At 44.9% G+C, this 19,510-nt stretch overlaps 1 protein-coding gene across 2 annotated transcripts; it reads right to left on the bottom strand.

The window, feature by feature from the left end:
- Window positions 1-3,070: 3,070 nt before the first annotated feature.
- Window positions 3,071-19,448, bottom strand: KPNA7 (karyopherin subunit alpha 7). 2 transcript variants are annotated; one of them, XM_007062725.4, is made up of 11 exons: window positions 19,359-19,448; window positions 17,178-17,280; window positions 13,311-13,448; window positions 12,671-12,756; window positions 10,668-10,936; window positions 9,845-9,927; window positions 7,677-7,940; window positions 6,917-7,150; window positions 5,857-6,039; window positions 4,928-5,077; window positions 3,071-3,296 (listed from the first exon to the last, which is right to left on the bottom strand). In XM_007062725.4, the coding sequence occupies exons 2-11, from the start codon at window positions 17,241-17,243 to the stop codon at window positions 3,210-3,212; spliced, it is 1,560 nt and encodes a 519-aa protein (XP_007062787.1). In that variant the 5' UTR covers window positions 17,244-17,280; window positions 19,359-19,448; the 3' UTR covers window positions 3,071-3,209. The 2 variants fall into 2 exon arrangements, with proteins under 2 accessions (XP_007062787.1, XP_043380168.1); XM_043524233.1 differs by lacking the exon at window positions 13,311-13,448.
- Between the last annotated feature and the right edge of the window lie 62 nt (window positions 19,449-19,510).

The following is a 19,510-nucleotide window of genomic DNA, read 5'->3' as shown; positions in this document are numbered from 1 at the left end:
GAGGAGGGAATAGGTTCAGTTCTGCTTCCAGGCTGAATTAACTTTAATGGAAGGAGGTTCTCTATTCTCCAGTACCAGATTTTCCTAATACACTGCAACACTGGGTGCAAACGCCTAAACAAGTCTGGGGCTTTTTTTTTTTTTTTTTGGTCAAAAGGAAACCTGAATGGGGCATGAAATCTTAAATTGTGGTAAATTTTCGGGAGAGGAGAAGAGATCAGGTGGAATTTACATTCCATGAAGACCTTATGTATTTCTCCTTATATAGCCACTCTACACCAATCACCAATAGGGTAGCCATTACTCCTACAGACATTAGAAGATCAAGATAATACCTACCCTTTATGCAGTAGCTTTTATTCTGTAGTTATGACTATACCAGTTTCCCATCTCATGATCATCACAGCCATCTGAACTGTCCCACATGCCATTCAAGTGTTTGTCACTGCAGCTTGTGATTGGCCAGCAGAGAGCGAATAATCCAAGGCCTAATTTCTTTTTTTCGTAGGGTGTCAAAAGGTAACTAGACATATCACACATGCCCATCTGTTTTGCCGTCTCACTTGCATGTGTAGATCTACCTCAAGCAAATTCATCACTGATGTTCATCTGCCTTCCTGCATATTCCAGTTCTGCTAGGGAAGTTTCTGGTTTTGGGGTTTTCTGCAATAGTTAAATGTCCCTTGAGTTAGATAGGGGCCATGCAAGCTCCCCTGGCAACTGGTCACAGTTCTATGATGGAAGCAATAGCTCCAACTGAGATTGCATCATGTCCAACTGCCACGTCACCCTTGCCCTCGTTGTAGTAGCTGGATAAGGCTGGGGCAAACCCTCTGCACCAGAACTGAGGCAGCCTCATATTGCACATGGGCTAAATGGCTTTCAACTAGCAAGGATTTCATTTATAACTGCCTGGGGCTATAGTCAAATGAGTTAGCTAGAGGTTAGCATTGCTCAAGCCTAGCTGCTGTGCCACCCAAACCAAGATTGCTTTCTACAGAAGACTGGATACTGCATGTGGGAATGAATAGGCAGGTTCTTGATCTGCTCTGTGAGAGGGTCTTTAGGCAAGAGTTGTTAATTAGGAGAAAAAGCATAGGAGGAAGAAGTGTGATGTATTTTTCATTTGGACACCACAGGCAGCCTTTCGTAGAGTCAAGTAATTACAGGCACAGGAAGTGTCTGCAAACAGCAAGGTTCAGATGCCCTCTGCCCAGCCCCTCCCTTTTCTATCACCACCACCTCATGGCCTGGGGCAGAATCTGCTTTATAAAAGATAAATATCAGGGAGCTGAAGTGTCAGAGCATCAGGCATCTTTTAATTGAAGACCAAGTCCATAGCTAGGACTGTTTATGCTTTCTGCTATGAACTCCTGAATTGGGGTGTTGGGAGCAGTTCTTATGAAGAGGTTTGAAGGGTAAAGTCCATTAGGGTGCTATGAACAGTGCAGTCTTCTAGGAGACTCATTCCTTCCCTGGTTTACCTTCTATGAAGCACTGAGAGATCGTTCACCCTCAAACAGTTGAGGGCATCTTCTGTACTAACTGCAGCTCCTGGTGCTGTGTGAAAGCATTGAGGGGGTAGGAATGCTGAAGTTCATCCTTGAACATGAGGACCTGTTTGAAATAGACTTCAGAGAGGTAGGCCAGATCTTAGATAGTCTTATGGACTGCTTTATCCATCTATTTGCCAGCAGGAAGTAGTCTACACAATGTTGCAGCAGCTACACTCACTGCCTAGATTAGTATTTGAGAGCATTTAATGTAGTTTTATTCCCCTCAGCGTTAAAAGCTATCCTGTTACTAGTCAGCAGGAGACTCATAGGCCACTTTGGGTACCACTGGTACAGAGATTGATCAGACCTCTGCAGTGTGACATTACTATGAGAACAAGGGCTTCAGAAGTTGGATACTATAACAAGCTATGTTTAAATCAAGGCAATAATTAGGGCAGAGATCTTAACTGTTCTAGTCCCCATCAGAGCTGGGAGTACTGGTCATGCAGCTCCTGCTCTGAGCGGAGTATTAGTTTGAGAACTAGACAATAAGGCTTCCTCCAAAGCCAGTGTCACTATACAGTCAAGGGGCCCATTCTTGCCTACAGCTGTTCCTTGGACTAGCAAAACAGAAATTGCTAAATTCATGGTTATCTAAAAAGATAAGGTAATGCCTTCAGGCTACATATAATGAAATGCATAATTGCTATGCAAAGAGCCTGGTGAAAAGCAGCCTCAGTACATGCTTGTGCTTTAATCAAGCTAATTATCTTTATAGTACAGGTACACATTAGACTGACTCATGGAACCAGTTTTAAAAGCTGTACAGTGGAGTATTCTCTCTTCTCACCCTAGCCTGTACACCCCATGCTCAGCCTGCAATGAGGACATGGAAGAGCTAGTTCCTCCTGACCCCCCCAGGGAAATGTAACTTCCATTAACATGGCTCAAAATGCAGCTGCCATTGGCAAGTTAGTAGGAAACTCCAACAGTAAACATGGGCTCAAACTTGTTTCTTGGCCACCGAGGCAAGCTGTGGCTTGCCTGCAACAGCTAGTTTTGCCACTAGTATGAGATATGAGATTAAGTCAGCAGCTTCTACTTGTTCAGGCCTCATTTTAGGCAATCAGCAACTGAGGCCAGTTTTAGAAAGTATGATCCTCTTTAGCAGATGCTTAGGTCAACCACGAAAGAGTGCCCTTAGTTTCCTTCTGTTGGGGTCAGGGTTGTGTTTTTTTTTTGGGCCTATGAGATGGACACTCTTTAAATTGCTTATTTTAGAGCTAAGGAGGTTTCAGTCACATCCAAGCTTACTTGAAAATTTTATCCCATGTGGCTAGATAAAAGTTTGCTTTATTCTAATGCTCTAAGCAGCAGGGTGTTCTCTTACGAAGCCTGAGTATAACTTAAGAATGCTTTTATTTTGCTTTGTGAACGAGGTGGACTGAATTTTCCATCCAGGCCCCTTGCCTGAAAACCAGTTCTGTTGGACTCCAGTAGAGAGAGAGATTAGGACAGACCCTGTTGAAGACATTCACAGCAGTGATTTGGAAAGAGGCTTCAGAAGCATGTAGTACAAATCCAGAAAGTGTGATTTATTGTCAGATTTCAGAAATACAAAAAAAGACTAAACATCTTTGTTCCTCTTTAAGGGTGCAGCTGCCAGACAGGACACCTCCACCCACCATCTCAGTGTTTTGTGGTGCTTTGTCTTTAGAAGGTGTAGAAATCCGGTTTCTCTGTTGAGAAGTTGAAGGTTGGTCTTTCTTGGTCAGATTCTGGCTGCAGGTTTGGATTCTCCTAGAGAAAGACAGATACTCCTCAGCTGAATGATAGTGGCAGTAGCCGCTCATTGGGATTGCCAAGGCCCAAGTTTATGCCCTCTTGTTGCTCTAAAATCTAGGAAGTACTCAGGGTAGGTCTAAGCTGCAGCTGGGAGCAAGCCTCCCAGCCCGAGTAGGCAGACACTCGGACTGGCTTCACTCAATCTAGTACACTAGAAATAGCGGAAGAGAGACTGCAGCTTGCCATCCTTGCTCCGATCCAAGAAGTTGGATGGGCTTGTGAGGCCAAGCTGCTGCCTGAGCTTGCTTCCAGCTGTAGTGTGGACATATTGGGGGCAGTTAGCTAAGGGTGTTTCATGCAATGGAGACTGGCCATTTGACTTGACTAAATGACTCGTTTCTTATAGCAGTGGAATGCTCAGATCAGTCATCTCCCTGCCAGTGCCACGAAGACTAGGGACTAGTTCAGGTGCTGTTCCAAGCCATCTAGTACTGCACAAAGCAGTGATATTCTAGGCCTCCTGTATTGATTGTGTAGATGGGCTGACTGTCATGGCTACAGGTCAAGTGTCTCACAGAAGCATAGCAGTAGAATCAGGGTTCACTTGAGTTCTGATCACTGCTGTTACAGCCTGACAGTGTCTTCAAAAGGAAGATGGCAAAAAAACAGACTTCTTCCTGTGCCCCTAATCCTTCAAGATTCAGGTCAGCTACCCAGAACAGCTACCCTACAAATGTCATGACTTTAAAATCCTGCAGAGTGTTCCTTTTAACAATAGTTTCTAGACCTTAGGGTTTGGGATATGAACATTATGCTGATATCACACCTAGAGATTTTAGTCAGAATCTGGGCCCCACAGTGCTTGGGCACTGTACAGACTGGTATGAGAAGCCTGCTCAAAAAGCTTGTCATTTAAAGGTGCCCCAATTCATCTCAATGAGTGTTCACTCTTAAGCCTAATGTTATAAATACATTTCAGATACTTTAGCAGCACAGCTATGCTCTGTTTGTGCATGCACAAATGCTGTAACTGCAGTTAAGTCACATAGTGGCACATGAGCTGCTAGACAGGGCTAAGTGCCCTGTATCATTTTCCCCTCCCCACATGCAACAGTAACCATAACTTTAGAGTTCCTGCATAAGGCCAGTGTTCTAAGCTTAACCTTTGCTAGAGGGAGATTTGTTGTGAACTAACATGATTTGACCCTCTACCTATAGGAATAGCAGCTTGACAAGAGTTCTCAATTAGAGTAGGATGTTTAGTCTGGTCTTCCATTCATGGCAATAAGTTAGCTAAGCTTTAAATAAGTAAAGCCTATGTACATTTGCAGTTCATATAAATCTTGAATCATTCCAACATGTCATTTGGAGATAGCCAAAAGGAACTCCAGAAGCAAGATAGGATCTGGTTGACTTTGTTGGGCATCAACTCAAGTCTTGAGCTTCTGGAGTCCAGATCAGTAACGGATCCTGGTGAACTGAATAATGGCACAGTCTGAGGCTAACAAACTGCAGAAACTCAAGATTGTTTCAGGGTCCTGAAAGCCTGGATGGAGAGACCTGGCACAAGATACTATTCAGAGATCACATGTGATTACTACTTTCAAGTGGTAGAACGGGGAGAACAGTTGAGACAGTCCACATACCTCACTAGCAAAATATTTCTCTATGAGACCTAAAGCAGCTCGATAAACCATGGTATTATCATGGGTTTGCAGTGCTTCAATTTTCTCCAGGCCACCAAGTTCCTCCACTAGAAAGCACAGCTTTTCTGTCTCTTCCAGCTTCTCAGCTGCCTGTGGATGTTGGGAGAAGGAGCAAGGAGATTAGGTATCAGCTGCCATGAGGTACTTCTTGACATGCTGAAAAAAATAAATCTGGTGACAGTATAATTTAACTCCATCAGATGGCACCTTGTTCTGGGACTATCCATTGAGTACCCACTCCTGTATACCAAAGTATTGAAGACAGTCAACTCCCATTTGTGAGCTACAAGCTCTCCAGTTGGATCCTGCAGTGCTACAAGAATGAAGCCTCAGACTCAGATATTTACAAAAATTAAACCACACAATAAGTACTTGGCTCCCTTGGGATTTAGTTATAATCCTCTGGGATCTGTTGATCTTTAGTTAACCTCAGTGCTTTTATTTACATATTAAGATTTAGTTTTCAAGAACCCTTTACTTCTGTGCTGTTACACAGCAGGTCAATAGGAATGGATTTATTTCTAGAGGTGGGCCAGTATGGACACAGGATGCTCAGTGCCATACTAGCTTGTTTCATCCTCTTATGAAGGAAGAAAAGCACAGATTCCTGCTTACAGCTCTGTTCCTCTTAGATAAAGTTAAAAGTAGAGCTAAGTCAGCTCAAGTTTTTGGTATTTAGTCGTCATTTGGGGGCAACACTTGCATTCTTGTACTGCCTACAGCCTATTCCACGAGTAGGGCCAATACTGGTGATCCATGTGCACAAGCAAGGTGTGACCCTAGTGCATAAAAGTTTGAGGGGGCCCCCCCAAGGGAAAAGCCACCACTTACAAAAAAAGCAAGACCGCCACTGGAAATGAAGATCTTACCAAGAAGAGATTTGAAATTGTATCAAGGATGACCAGGATGGTTTTGCCATCTCTGGCAGAGAGCAGATTGAGCAGAGGTTTCAGGACCCCATACTGGACAAGTTCCACCACTTGCTGTACAGTGCCTCCTGTTGTGAAGTTGGCTACTGCCCACACGGCCTCTTTCTGAGCTTTAAATTCTCCCTGCAAGAGAGATGCATGTTAGAACTTGGAGATCCAGTCACCTGTATCTATAAAATGTAGTAAGTGGAAAAGGACTAGACAGTTTCCTTGATATGCAGTTTGCTTAAGCACTCTGTAGTCTCAGGAGTCTGCTTAGTTCTTCAATTAAGTTAAGCTTTGTAGAGGTGACACATGGGGGGCATGCAGGGTCAAATCTGCCCCCCACCTGATTTGCTGCTTGGCTTTGTACGGAGCATGCTCATATGGACCGAGCATGGTCAGTAACACTGCTGAAGCCAGCTGCCCTCACTCTGCCTCCCCACCCCACAACTATCAGCAGGCACAAGTCATTGACACTTGTGATGTCTGTATGAAAGAGGTTAGTCATAGGGAAAGAGTACATGCATGCTTCTATGAGGGGCATGTGAGAAAAGCGTGCAGCTCCCTTGCAGTTTTAAGGCACATGAAACAGGCCAGAGTACCTCAAGAGGATGAGCAGCACGTGCTGTTCCTCTTAGTCCAAACCAAGTCTGACTAGAAGTGGGAAGCATGGTGCTTTTATTAACTCAGCACTGCTTTTGTGGTAGCGGTCATCCCACCACCACACGTCACCCACACGGCTTCTCCCGTACCTTTCAGAGTAACGGCCGTGTTAGTCTGTATTCGCAAAAAGAAAAAGGAGTATTTGTGGCACCTTAGAGACTAACCAATTTGAGCATAAGCTTTCGTGAGCTACAGCTCACTTCATCGGATGCATACTGTGGAAAGTATAGAAGATCTTTTTATACTTTCCACAGTATGCATCCGATGAAGTGAGCTGTAGCTCATGAAAGCTTATGCTCAAATAAATTGGCTAGTCTCTAAGGTGCCACAAGTCCTCCTTTTCTTTCTCCCGTACCTTATCCAGCAGCTCCACCAAGGGAGGTAGCAGCCCACAGGTAATGAGTTGCTGGATCTGATGGCAAGGTCCTGCTGCAATGTTACTGAGAGTCCATGCTGCTTCCTTCTGTATAGTTGGCTTTGGGTGTTGCAAGAGCTGTGGCAGGACGGCCAACACACCTGCATCAATGGCCATCTGGGTCTGCTCATCCGTCCCAGTGACTACATTTCCAATAGCACGTAGAGCAGGGGTCTAGATAGAGAGAAATGATTCACTCCCTGAATGAGCTAGATGAGGAGATTGTCACCCAGGAGGCAGAACTAGTTTAAGTCTGGGGTACCTGCCAAAGACTAACAAGTGTTTCCCCTCAGTGTTGGTCTTTCCCTTACTGACCAGTAGAAAAGTTCATTCATGCTGCTGGCCCATGCAGCCATAAACTAGTGCACAACTCTGGTGTCCTACCTTCAGGACAAGTTCCACTTTCAGAGGAAGTTGGCTTGTTAAACCTTTATGTCATGCAACCATAAACAAGCAAGACCAGGGTGTTGGATCAGCAGCAGAGCTACCTCTGCAATCTAGGGAGCAGGACAATCCCGTTATAGTGGACAAGGATACATTTGTTTCCCTCCCGCCTTCAGCATGCTTCCGATTCCAGTCCTAGAAGGGAGGAGCCTTGCTTTTTAGGTTTCCCTTTGTAGCACTGAATTGTGCCTTTGTGGAGGAGTGAGGTTCATGAAAGGATGAGTATTCCTTGCCACAGGCCATGTGCTCTACCTACCACAACACTTAATTCTGGACTGCCCATGAGTTCCACCAGCCTCGGGAGAATCCCCGTCTCCACCACCACATGGATGCGATCATTGGATCCATCAGTCAGGTAGGAAACAGCCCAGCACGTGTCAGAGAGAATGTCCTTATCTTCATGTTTCAGTAGGCGAATGAGCACTGGCAGGATCTGCTTCACTGCCTCAAGGGGAGGGTAGGGGTTCTTGTTCCTGCAGAGGTTTGACAGTGTCCACGTTATATTTCGCAGGAACCCAACCTGAAAAACAAGGGAGGATGTTCTCATACAAAGACTGAAAGTCTGCAAAGCTAAGGCCAGGGAAAGGAAGCACTCTAGAAATGGTGCATTTGCCCCATTTAATAGCATTTCCTCATGAGTTAGAAGGGAACAGCAAAGACAGTCAGTGTAGGGGAATCCTGCAAAGCCAGTGGCAGGTTTGTGAAGTTTGAGGCAGGGGGTGGGGGAGAAAGGATAAGATGGGAGATTAGTTAATAGGGTGCCCCCCATCTGAGATGAGGTAGGAGTAAGAAAGCAGCCTCCTTCCACCATGTTAAATTGTCACCTGGTGAGAAGTCTCTCAGATACTAAAACAGTATGAGATTTTTAACTAGAGCTGTTGGCATGTTACAAGTTAAATGCCAATTTCCAAGGCAAGCATTTGCCTGACCTTTGGGACCAAGATTATGGAGTAATCCCCTATCCAGTTCTGATCTGGAGTGGTTGGTTTTTCAGCATGGGCAAGACTGGCTGATCTAATGTACTGTGCACAGAGGCTATGAATAGCTAGTGCTGTGCAGACCATGTTCATCACAGCAGGAGGAAAGCAACGACTTTCTGAAAGACAGCAATATCTGGGTTCACAAAGTTGCATCTACCAAGTTATGTTTCTATACACAATCTATCTGTGCTGTTCCCTGGGAGGAGGCAAGAGTATACGAGTACATCCAGGAATGCAGCAGCAAGAGAAATACTGCAAGAACTAGGAGTATCTAAGGCAGGGCTTCTCAAACTGGGAGGTCACAAGGTTATTATGTGGGGAGTCATGAGCTGTCAGCCTCCACCTCAAACCCCATTTCATCTCCAGCATTTATGGTAGTGTTAAATTTTAAAAAGTGTTTAATTTATAAGCGGGGGTTGCACACAGAGGCTTGAAAGGGGTCACCAATACAAAAATTGGAGAACCACTGATCTAAGGGAAGGATGTTTGCTTAACACTGCCCTAAATTGCCCCTCCTCTACTTTGAAGTGTACAGCAGGCTCTCCTGCCTGTATTCTACCCATAGGAAAGGGCAATGTAGGGCACTGATGCCCTATAGACACCCTGCCCTAGGCATCCATGCAGGTCACTAGGCCCAGCCCTAACCCTGCCATTTCCCAGGGAACATCTTATATAAAGCCTCAGCCCTTCTTGGGAGGAAGGGAGCCTTGGAGACAGTTATCAGCTCAGAAACCCTCAGCAGGGTCAGACTAAGCAGTTGGTCCAGGGAAGTGTGTATTTGACAGTTATGTGGTAAGCAACTGGACTGGTGACTCTAGTGGATCCCTCACATGGGTTTGCAGATAAAGTGATTTATAATACACCTGCATTGCCAACCTCCAACCCCCCCTTTATTATTTGGGGTTTTTTTGGGTTTTTGAGCCAAGGTTTTAAATTCTTTGGGGTAGGGACTGTCTTTGTGTATAGTAACTGATTTTGAAGCATTTAACACTGACTCAAATACTAGCCATTTCCCCCCGCCCCCTTCACATCTTTTGGGGAGTGACAATTCAGCATCTCTCCACTTTCTATCTAGTTCTGACAGTTGTTTGCTACTGAGCACTGGACCAGTGGAAAAGTTCCTTAGATCTAGGTGCAGGGGGTCCAGCTTGGTACCTCTACCCATTTGCCACCATTAGACAGCCAAATCAACATCCGACAGGTGAAAGCAGTCAGGTCTTTGTTAGTTTGTATCCAGTGGGAGTCTTCAGTTTGCCAATCACAAGCCACTAATTAATCCTTTTCTTCCAGCCCCTCCTCCAACAGTTTTATCTCAAGAGCAGAGCCCATCCCACCTTTACACAAATGGGTTAACATTTGGCTGTGTTACAAGTGATTAGTAGTCACAGTTCAGCAATTAGTCAAGTGATTAACAGCTACTAATTCAAGGAGTTAGAATATTTACAGGAGTAGAAGGTGACACCAGAGCCAATAGAGGAGGAATCACATTGTTGTGGATAAGGGAGTCTCTGTACATGGGGCCATCACCTGTGTGGAGAAGAGCAGAATGCTTTGTTGACAGTTGTCTTATCTAGCAGCCAGACACCTTCCTGTTTTGTTAAACAACATTACTACAAGTCCTTTCTACACTTGCCACCAACAGTAGGTGATTAGGTGGTCTATTTTTGGTAGGCAAACTAGAGCCATAAATGGAGACAGGTTTCAGAGTGGTAGCAGTGTTAGTCTGCATCAGCAAAAACGAGGAGTCCTTATGGCACCTTAGAGGCTAACAAATTTGTTAGTCTAAGGTGCCACAAGGACTTCTCATTAGAGCTATAAAGTATTGTTTGTTTTCAATTGGTGAGGATTCAGTGGCCAGACAGTTTTTCCCCCTCACACCAACTGAATTTTAAGAAAATCAAACCATGCTCTCTTCGGCAAGGAAGGAGTGGTAGAAGAGGCAGATATGGGGGGAAAAATAAAAACCGAGTACTCTGCCTTCATTACAAGAGGAATTTAAGGTCTCAATAAGGGTTGTTAGCCAACATCTGTGTGCCAAAGGGGTTTGCCTATACCACAAGGTTGAGTAGATGGATTTATTGGTTCTACCCTAGTTTTTATTCTACCTTAGGCTTTATCTTGAGAAGCCTAGATATCTAGTTCCATTAAGGCTAGAGGGCATGAGGTTATTGCCAAGGCAACACTGATCAAGGCAAAATCTGGAGGCATTCCAAAGGAGAGCCCTTGCACAGGTCACCATTTTGTGAAAGCTAGAGAGCACCTCTTACCTGCTATGTTACCTAGTGCCCACACAGACTGTTCACTGATATGCATGTGTGGAGAAGACAAGAGGGCTACGAAGGCTGGGACAGCACCTGCCTCCACAACAGCTCTTGTCTGGTCAGATGTTCCAGAAGCAATGTTAGTCAGTGCCCACGCGGCTTCGAACTGCAAGGTAACATTATCGTTACGGCTCAAGAATTCCACCAGTTTGGGAATAATCCCTGCTTCAATAATCTGATTGAGAGGTGGGTTCCTCTGCCGGGACAGCATCCTCCTGTGGGGGGGACAGGAGACAGGAAATGGCATCTTAGGGTTAGTTTTCTCCATCAGTGGGAAATCTTGATGAACCACAATCCTATAGTTCAGATAGTGAGATAGACCCTGGGAGTGTTTTACACAGTGAGTAGACAAGCTCTGTAGCTCTCACTACAGAAAAACTGAATTCAGCGTCTAGTTTAGGCAAATCCTACAGTAGTTTTGTTTGTGTATCCAAGAGTTAGTCTTCTACAAAAGCACTGTAGAACACACGGGTCTTCAAGAGGTCATGGTGGTAGCAATATCATGATTTGTTTATGGCTCAGAGCAGTGGCAACCAGAGAACATGTTAACAAGAGCAGTAATGCTCCCTCTTTCCTGTTTAAAGCTTACTGCTTTTTGTGGGGCATCCTTTAGAAGACTTGTTTTCTGGTACAGTCTCCCAGTTTGACTACCGACAGCTTGTTGAGATTTTGCCTGCGACACTCAAGAGCCAATTGCAGGTCAGCTCTGCCATGCACCTGGAAGACTGGCTGCCTTCCTCTTCCTTGAAGGGGTCAGTCACATCTAGTTTTCAAGTTGTTTTAATTATGTGCACAAGTTGGGACTAGTAGAGGCCAAGTTGGTCACTTGTGAAGCAAATGCATTTGAACCAGTCCCCAGAGGAGCAAAGTTACTGCACTGCCTATCAACCACCATGGGACCTTTAGGAAGGCTCTTGGGGTACATCTACACTGCAATTAAAAAACACCCACAGCTGGCTCATGCCAGGGGCTCTGGCTAAGGGGCTGTTTAACTGCAGTGCAGACGTTTAGACTTGGGCTGCAGCCTGACCTTTGGGACCCTCCCACCTCGGGCTCAAGCTCCTGTGAACATCTACACTACAATTAACAGCCCCTTAGCTTGAGCCCTGCAAGCCCAGGCCAGCCACAGGTTTAACTGCAGTATAGATGTGCCCTAGTCATTCTGGCAGACATATTGAGGGAGTAGAGTCAGCAGAAGAAGCCAGGAGGAGCCTTCAGTGAGTGGCAGCAGCCACAGCAACCCCTCTGGCTTCTGAAGACCAAGGTGGGAGGCTGCTATGTGGCCGAAGGAAGAGTAGCACCTCAAACAGGCCTAACCCTTTTGAGGAGAGGAGACACTTAACCAGCTGTGTTCCTTCACAGTGCTTGTCTCCTCAGACATTAAAGTCAGTTTTTAAACTGTTCTAACCTGAGCTTCAGACATTGGTTAGTTTTTTCCACCCCCTCTCCCTCCACTTGGCCCCCACTCACTTGCTTATGGAAAGGAAAGAATCATCCCTTTCCCCACCCATGAATTAGCAAGGAAGCAACCCTACCTCTACACAGGCTAATGTTTGAGTTGCCTCATGTTTTGGATTCTGGCTTTTGTACCCTTGCCCTCCTGCCCCCCCCCCCTCGCCCCCCATTACTGCAGTATTTGAATGCCTCAATCTGATTTCTTCCCTTCCTCACAATTATGTTGTGAAGTACTATTATCCCCATTTTACAGATTGAAAATGGAGGCAGAGACACTAAGCAACTTGCCCAAGGTCACACAGGAAGTCTGGTGAAGCAGAGACTTCAACACAGATGTCAAGTCCTATGCCAATACCCTAACCACTGGACAATCCATCCTCTCTAGTCCTTCAATTAGGTCTGCAGTAAAACTCTTGAGCAGGGAACAGGTCTCTAGCACAAATGGACACTATATCAATGTGTGTGCTATTCCACAGAAAACGGTTACAACATACCTGGCTGTCTGAGTAGCCTTCAGATGAAGCTCAGGATTGTTCCCATTCACAGCTTGAACTATTTCCTCCAAGGAGAGCTGAGCAGTCTGTCATGGAGAAATGAAATTCACAGTCAGACAAGGTAAGCCAAGACTCAGACTTAACCTGTGTAGTCAAATAGAAGCCTAGGCCCAATCGGTCACTACTGCATGTCTAAATAGCCATCCTTTATGCAGTGCAGTTTCAGGATGAGAGAAGAAGAAAGTCCATGAAAACCTCAGATGTAACTGATCCCTTGTGCCAGGCAGGAATAAGGTTGTAAGTTCTGAAAGTTTGTTGAGAAGGTTCCAGTGTAGCCAGACTATCAGCTATCACATTGCATTCACTGCTCAAGTAGCCAGCTTGGGTTCTTGCCAGTTCTATCTTCTAACAGGAAGTCTAACATACACCATTGGAAGAGGTTTTCAGACATCCCCTTTCTTGTTTTTTTTTTTAATATTCTTCCTGCAGAACTGAGTCACTTAAACTAGGACTTTGTGAGCTGCTCAGATGTTGCAGTGAACACTACAGAATGGCTAGCAACTAAGTCACTATGCAAGTTAGGTTGGCCATTGAGTCTAGCAGCTAGAATGGTTTTTGCACAGCAGTGCACTGTACTCACTGCATTCTTTTTCTCTTGTTCTGGAGAAAGACTCTCCCCCATGGAAGAGAAAGAAATATTCCTTCGTTTTAGGATCTGTTCATCTTTCTTGGCCTTCCGAAGTTCTACATTAACCTCCATCCTCTGGCGTCTCATTGCCTATGAAGGAAGAGTGCCATATGTTACAAGCTGTTTTGTGAGTGTGAGCTCTGAAAAAAATCGATGTTTCATAGCAGTGCACACATTATTTCTCTAGGAAGTGATCTGACTTCTATCCCAAGTTTAGTCTTCAAGTATACTGCTCAGATTTCCTGTTTGACTTATTTAAGCTTTGTAGCTTCACAAATATGGTGACAAGTCTTACACATGACAGATCAGCAACAATAGTTATTGGGGTAGGGGGATCATGGCAAGTTTTGAGTTATGCTGCAAGACCAAAAAAATGGGAATCTTGTAATGATCTGCCATCGGCCATGAAGCTACCTTTGCAACTGCTCTGGTGACTAGGCGAGCGGAGGATATTCCTGTGGTAGATGCTTTAGTGCTATCCTGGAAAAAATTAAGGTAAATCGGATTCACAGATTGCGAGGCCAGAAGGGACCACCGTGTTCATCTAGTCTGACCTCCTGTATAATTAAGTTTGGAAAAATTGCATTTTTGTCTGTAAGTGTCAATTTCACCATCCACACAAACCAGTGAAAAAAATATCAATTGAAAATTCAACAGGCAAAGAAAGAAAAGTGCTATTTGAGAAATTCTAGTTTGATTAAGAATATTTACTTTGTATATTTTGACATGTGATGCAGACAATTTGTGCTTAAAGCTTTTTCTGAATCTCAACACTTGTTAAGTAATTGTCTGACACCCCCCGGTGATTTCCTGAAACTGAATGTTTAAAGTTAAAAATGCTTAAAACCAAACAGCAATATTTGTCAAAATCATAAAAGACATGAAAATTGAATTCGGCTTCCTGGAGCACATACCTTTTAGAAAAAGCATGCAATCGCCAACGATGGACGTCAATATCCATGGTAATTTGTTCTAGTCTTAATTACCCTCAGTGTTAAATTTACACTATTTCCAGTCTGAATTTGTCTAACTTCCAGCCATTGGATCAAGTTACATCTCTCTGTTAGATTGAAGAGCCCATTATTAAATATTGGTTCCCCATGTAGGTACTCAAGTCACCCCATAACTCTTCTCTTGGTTAAACTAAAGAAACTGAGCTCCTTGAGTCAATTATAAGGCAGGTTTTCTAATCATTTAATTGTTCTCATGGCTCTTCTCTGAGCCCTCTCCAATCTATCAACATCCTTCTTGAATTGTTGGCACCAGAACTGGAGCTACTTTTCCAGCGGTTGCACCAGTGCCAAATACAGAGGTAAAATAATCTTATTCCTACATGCAATTCTGCTGTTTATGTACCCAAGAATCATATTAGCCATTTTGGTGACAGCATCCCCCTGGGAGCTTATGATCAGCTGATTATCCACCACAACCCTCAAATCTTTTTCAGAGTCACTGCTTCCCAGGATCAACTCCCACATCCTGTAAATACAGGATACATTCTTTGCTCCTAGATGCATATATTTATCTGTATTAAAGACATTGTTTGCTTGTGCCCAATTTACCAAGCAATTCAGATCACTCTGCATCAGAAATCTGCCCTCGTCATTATTTATGAAGGACAGCTTTGGTCTTGCATCCTTACACATGCTAAAGGGGAACGGCAGCTTCATTTAGACATGTTAGAAATAGCTAATATATTGGCATAGATGGTTTCATTTCACTAGGAAACTCCAGACCAAGATTTAGGAGGACTTGTTCTGACATTTCCCCTCTCTCAAGGCTGTCACAACTCTGTCTACACTGGCACTTCCTATCAGGAAGTTTTGATAAAGCCATCCTCTGTCGGTCCCCCATTTAGGGCATTCCTGATGCCAGGATAGTCAGACTGTTCTCTGGTGCACATACAAATCCGACACTGATCACAATAGTTATCCTCTCTCAGAGAGCGCTTCACTGCAGCCACGTACAAGGACTTGGCTCCACTTGAGTGTTATTTCAGATTGATTGAGACACAAAGACAATCAGGTATAACTATTCCCAAAGCTGTGGGTCCAGACTGCTGTGTTATGGTGCTGTAACAGAATCAGAGGCCATGCATCACTGTGCTTTTTCAAAGTAAGTGCAGAGCATTCTGGGCAGACATCCCATGGTACAGTGATCCACCACCAGGCTTAGGAGTTCTGGGATTTTTCTCACTGTATGAGGGAACACCTACTGGAAGCCACTGGAATTTGAGGACTTGGTCAAACCAGTGCCCATGATGCCTCTCCTGTTATCCCACATGGGAGCATGGCTGCTATAATTTGTATGTGACTGTGAGAAAGCACGCGCGCTCTCCAAAAAGAGGGCACACCTGGCTGCACACCAACATTTAATCACGGCGATGACATCTGATCAAAATGACCCAGGAACAGTAGTGCGCACACAGGTAAACAGACAGGCCCACCCAGGTGGGCACTAATGCAGGGTACAATAGCAGTGGGAGGACTGCCAGACTCAGAATAGCTCATTCAGAATGGGGATGCACTCAGACCAACCTTATTCCAGGGCAACTCCTTCCAAATTAGAGTGTATCTGCATTCAAAATGGATTAATTAAAGCAGAATGAGATGATGTAATTAAACATGTGGATGTGAGGCAGTTTATCCTAAAGCAATTCAGGTTAATCTCAGATGCTTTCAAGTTTACACAAGCCCCTACAAATATTTTCCTTACCCCAGGATGTTTTTATTTTAAAACTCGGCAGGACTTTTAAAGGTTTGTCAACTTGAGATATCGCCAGCTGGAGAAAGTTGCATCAGTTATGAAACCTGCCCCCAAATCTTGTCAGTTTGCATTTTTTCCTACTTTTTAAATGAGTTTTCCTCAGTTTCTCTACAAGAGGACTATAGAGGAAGTGCTAGAGAACACTGTTCCAACTGAATAAAACCGAGATCCATCTCTCAAATTCTATATTCTATGCAATCTTTTCAAAGCCTTGACCCCCAGGCAGATAACTGTTTTGAGGGCAGTGTAAAACTCAAACAAGAAACCCCAAGCCAAGTAAGAGACAGTTTTAGTGCTAGCTTCAAGCTGCACAAAATTGTGCCCAGTACAGTTTAAGCTCCAGTCTGACAGACCTGAAAAGCTGAATCTCTGCCTTTGACAAGCTTCGAGAGCCAGCTTTCTGCCCCAATGATTTCTTACCAAGTTTGTTTCTCTTGTGGTTTAAAGCTAGATCTTGTTCCTTCAAGCCCAAGGCAGGTTTTCTTCCTGCTGTATTAAGGCTTGTCTACACATACAGCGGTAGTGGTGCAGTTGTGCCACTGTAGTGTTTAGTGAAGATGCTACCTGTACTGACAGGAGACAGGTTTCTCCTCTCTGCGTAAGTAATTCATCTTCCCAAGAAACTGTCTACACCACAGATTTGTTTAGTATAACTACGTCACTCAGGGGCATGAAGCGATGTAGCTCTAGTGACAAGTTCACAGTATAGATCAGTAGTTCTCAGCCTATTTACCATCGTGGGCCACATATGCAGCTCTCTGGTTTATGTGGGCCACATTCACACAATATATATGCTACCTGTATGACCCTGAGGATATCACATGGACCACAGCTGCATGCTCAGTGGGCCACAAGCAGCCCACAGGTTGAGAACCTCTGGTGTAGACCATGCCTAAATCTCATGTTATATGTTTTATCATATTCTGAAAGATATTGTTTAGACCACTTACGGTCAACATTTTCAAGTTCTGTGCCATAAGGGAAGACACCTAGTGAGGAATCATGCATACACATGAATTTGTCAGGACACTGACTGGAGACCTCCATACTTACAGCTGTATCTTTGCCTTTATTTTTAAACTTTCTCATCCTCTCATCTTGCTCGTTTGTGGTAGGCATCTTTTCAGCTGTCTGTTGAGCAAGTTCAAAGCTTCACCTGCAGATAGGATTGGAGACAGAACAGATTTAGTTTCACGGCAACTAGCCAACAAGCTACACCGACATGGTTTAACTTGGTCTAAAGGGAGAGGCTGCACCAGGCACAGGTATGGGCTGTGAACATGTTCTCGTGTCCAAAGTCTAGTACTCCAAACGGCATGTGCTGGGGACAAAGCTCTCTACTGCATCAGTGTTTAGGTACAAGTTTGTTTTCTGGTCAGGGACAGGAAAGACCATCTAATGCTCATGCTCCAGAGCATGAGCTATCCTGGCAGTTAACCAAACGTGGGTCACGTAGAACGCTGACAAAAACCCAGTAACTAACACTAGGCCATTGAAGTTACATTTGTCACTAAGCACAGAGCAGATCTAGGAAAAGAACCCAGACATGTCCTAAGAGGTTTTTGTAGCCATTACTTGTTACTGTAGATTCTACCTCATGCCATCTTTAGTTTAGACACATTCAAAGCTTGAGACGGATGCAAGAGAATCCATGATGTTGAAAGGGCTGACTATGAAGAGACTGAATATGTGCAAGCCTATTTCCTTACGCCACCAGATAGCCTGCACCGTTAAGGTAATAGAGGTGTTCTAGCTTTTCCTATTTTCCCAGATACATTTGTTGATTCTTATTACACCACTATCAACAGCCAGTAAGTGGCTCAGATTTAAGTATTTTTCCAGGTCATAATTTGCACTAAGGTTACAATTTGCACTAAGAAGCCTTGCCCATCACAAAGCTGTGATTACAAGTGTTTGGTTTAAAAAAAACGACCACACAACGGTCAATGTTAGCCACAACTACAGACAAACTCAGATGCATACCACTGGGGAAAGCACATGGTACACACCACCAGCTGGTTTATTTCACAGTGGCAGATGATGCAGGTGACCAAACAGCCTGAGCAGTTTGGTAAAGGAGAAGCAAGGCAAGTTTACCCTTCAACAGCGGTCCTAGGGGATTACCGGCATTGAAATCATGGATGCAGCTGAGATGTTAGAAGTAAGGTCTTTCTAAACATGCTAGTGTAGCAGTTTTGCACACATGTTCCAGTTTTATCTTTTTGCATTCACTACCAGGCATGGGATATATTGCCCAAGCCTTTTGGAGGGGCTAGCCTGAAAATGTTGGCCCTTTGAGGTGCTTCCCACTTAAGGCACCATTTAAAGCCATTTAGCCTCAGCAGGTGTATGAGAAGCCAGAGGCTCAGATACTGCTACTAACAGCCAAATCCACAGGTACATACTAGCCAGCTACCCACTAAGAGGAAACACTCTTGGTTAGTCATTCTACCAGCATGCAGCAGGGAGAGGAAGAGGCCAGTCAACTCCACAGGCTTCACCCACCCCTGCTTTAGGGCTGGATTTAAGCTGTAACTTGCATGCACATAGGGGAGGACAGTTTACTGAGCAAACCCTTTGTTTCTGGCTGTACCACTAGCAGAATAGACCTTTCACCCATCAAGTCATTTATTTGATTTCTGCATTTCTTTGTCAATTGTAACAGAATTGCATAGCGGGGGGAGAGCTCAGTCTAACAGGCTTTGAGATGAGGAGGGGAGGCTAAATGCTCCTGCTTCTTCCCAGAGGAAGATTTTAAACGTCCAAGGAAAAACTGGTGAAAGCCTCCCTCAGGAGGAGCCTCTTCTAGTAATAACTAGTCCACTGCTGCCCGAGACACCTAACAGGTCGGTAACCTGCATAGGACTTCTGCCCTCCCAGCAAGAGCAGAAAAGTGACCTGTCCCCAGCAGCTGGGAGAGGAGGGAGTAGCTACAGCCTCAGCAAGCATTCACAGCAGGCGAGCCGCCCACAAGCTGCACCCCCAGAGAGCAGCTCTGCAGAGCCTGGCCTCCTACAGACTGAAGGAGGCTACCCCACTGCACCCCTCTCCCCCCAGCAGGAGGGGGCTGCAGGCTGACAAACAAGCGCCAGTTGAAGCGGCGAGCGACCCCTCCAGCCGGCGCAGGGACCCCCGCTACAGCCCCTCCACAGCAGCGTCTGCAGCACCAGCTGTTCAACAAAGCCCCCACCCCCAGTAAAGGGCAGGGGAATGGGGGCTGCTTCCCCCCTGTACCTGCTCAGCCCTTGGCGCTGTGCAAAGACTTCAGCTGGAGCAGCAGCCTGAGGATGGCACTTTAATCTCCCGCGGACCCGTGTCTCCTCCCTGATTGGCTCTTTCCTGGAGCCGCCCCGCCCCCGTAATTGCTTAAAATTCTTTTGCCATAG

This window comes from Chelonia mydas, chromosome 10 (genome assembly GCF_015237465.2).
Source record: "Chelonia mydas isolate rCheMyd1 chromosome 10, rCheMyd1.pri.v2, whole genome shotgun sequence".
Taxonomy (NCBI): domain Eukaryota; kingdom Metazoa; phylum Chordata; order Testudines; family Cheloniidae; genus Chelonia; species Chelonia mydas.
The sequence above is the reverse complement of the archived record's forward strand: the minus strand, read 5'-3'. Positions and strand labels throughout refer to the sequence as shown.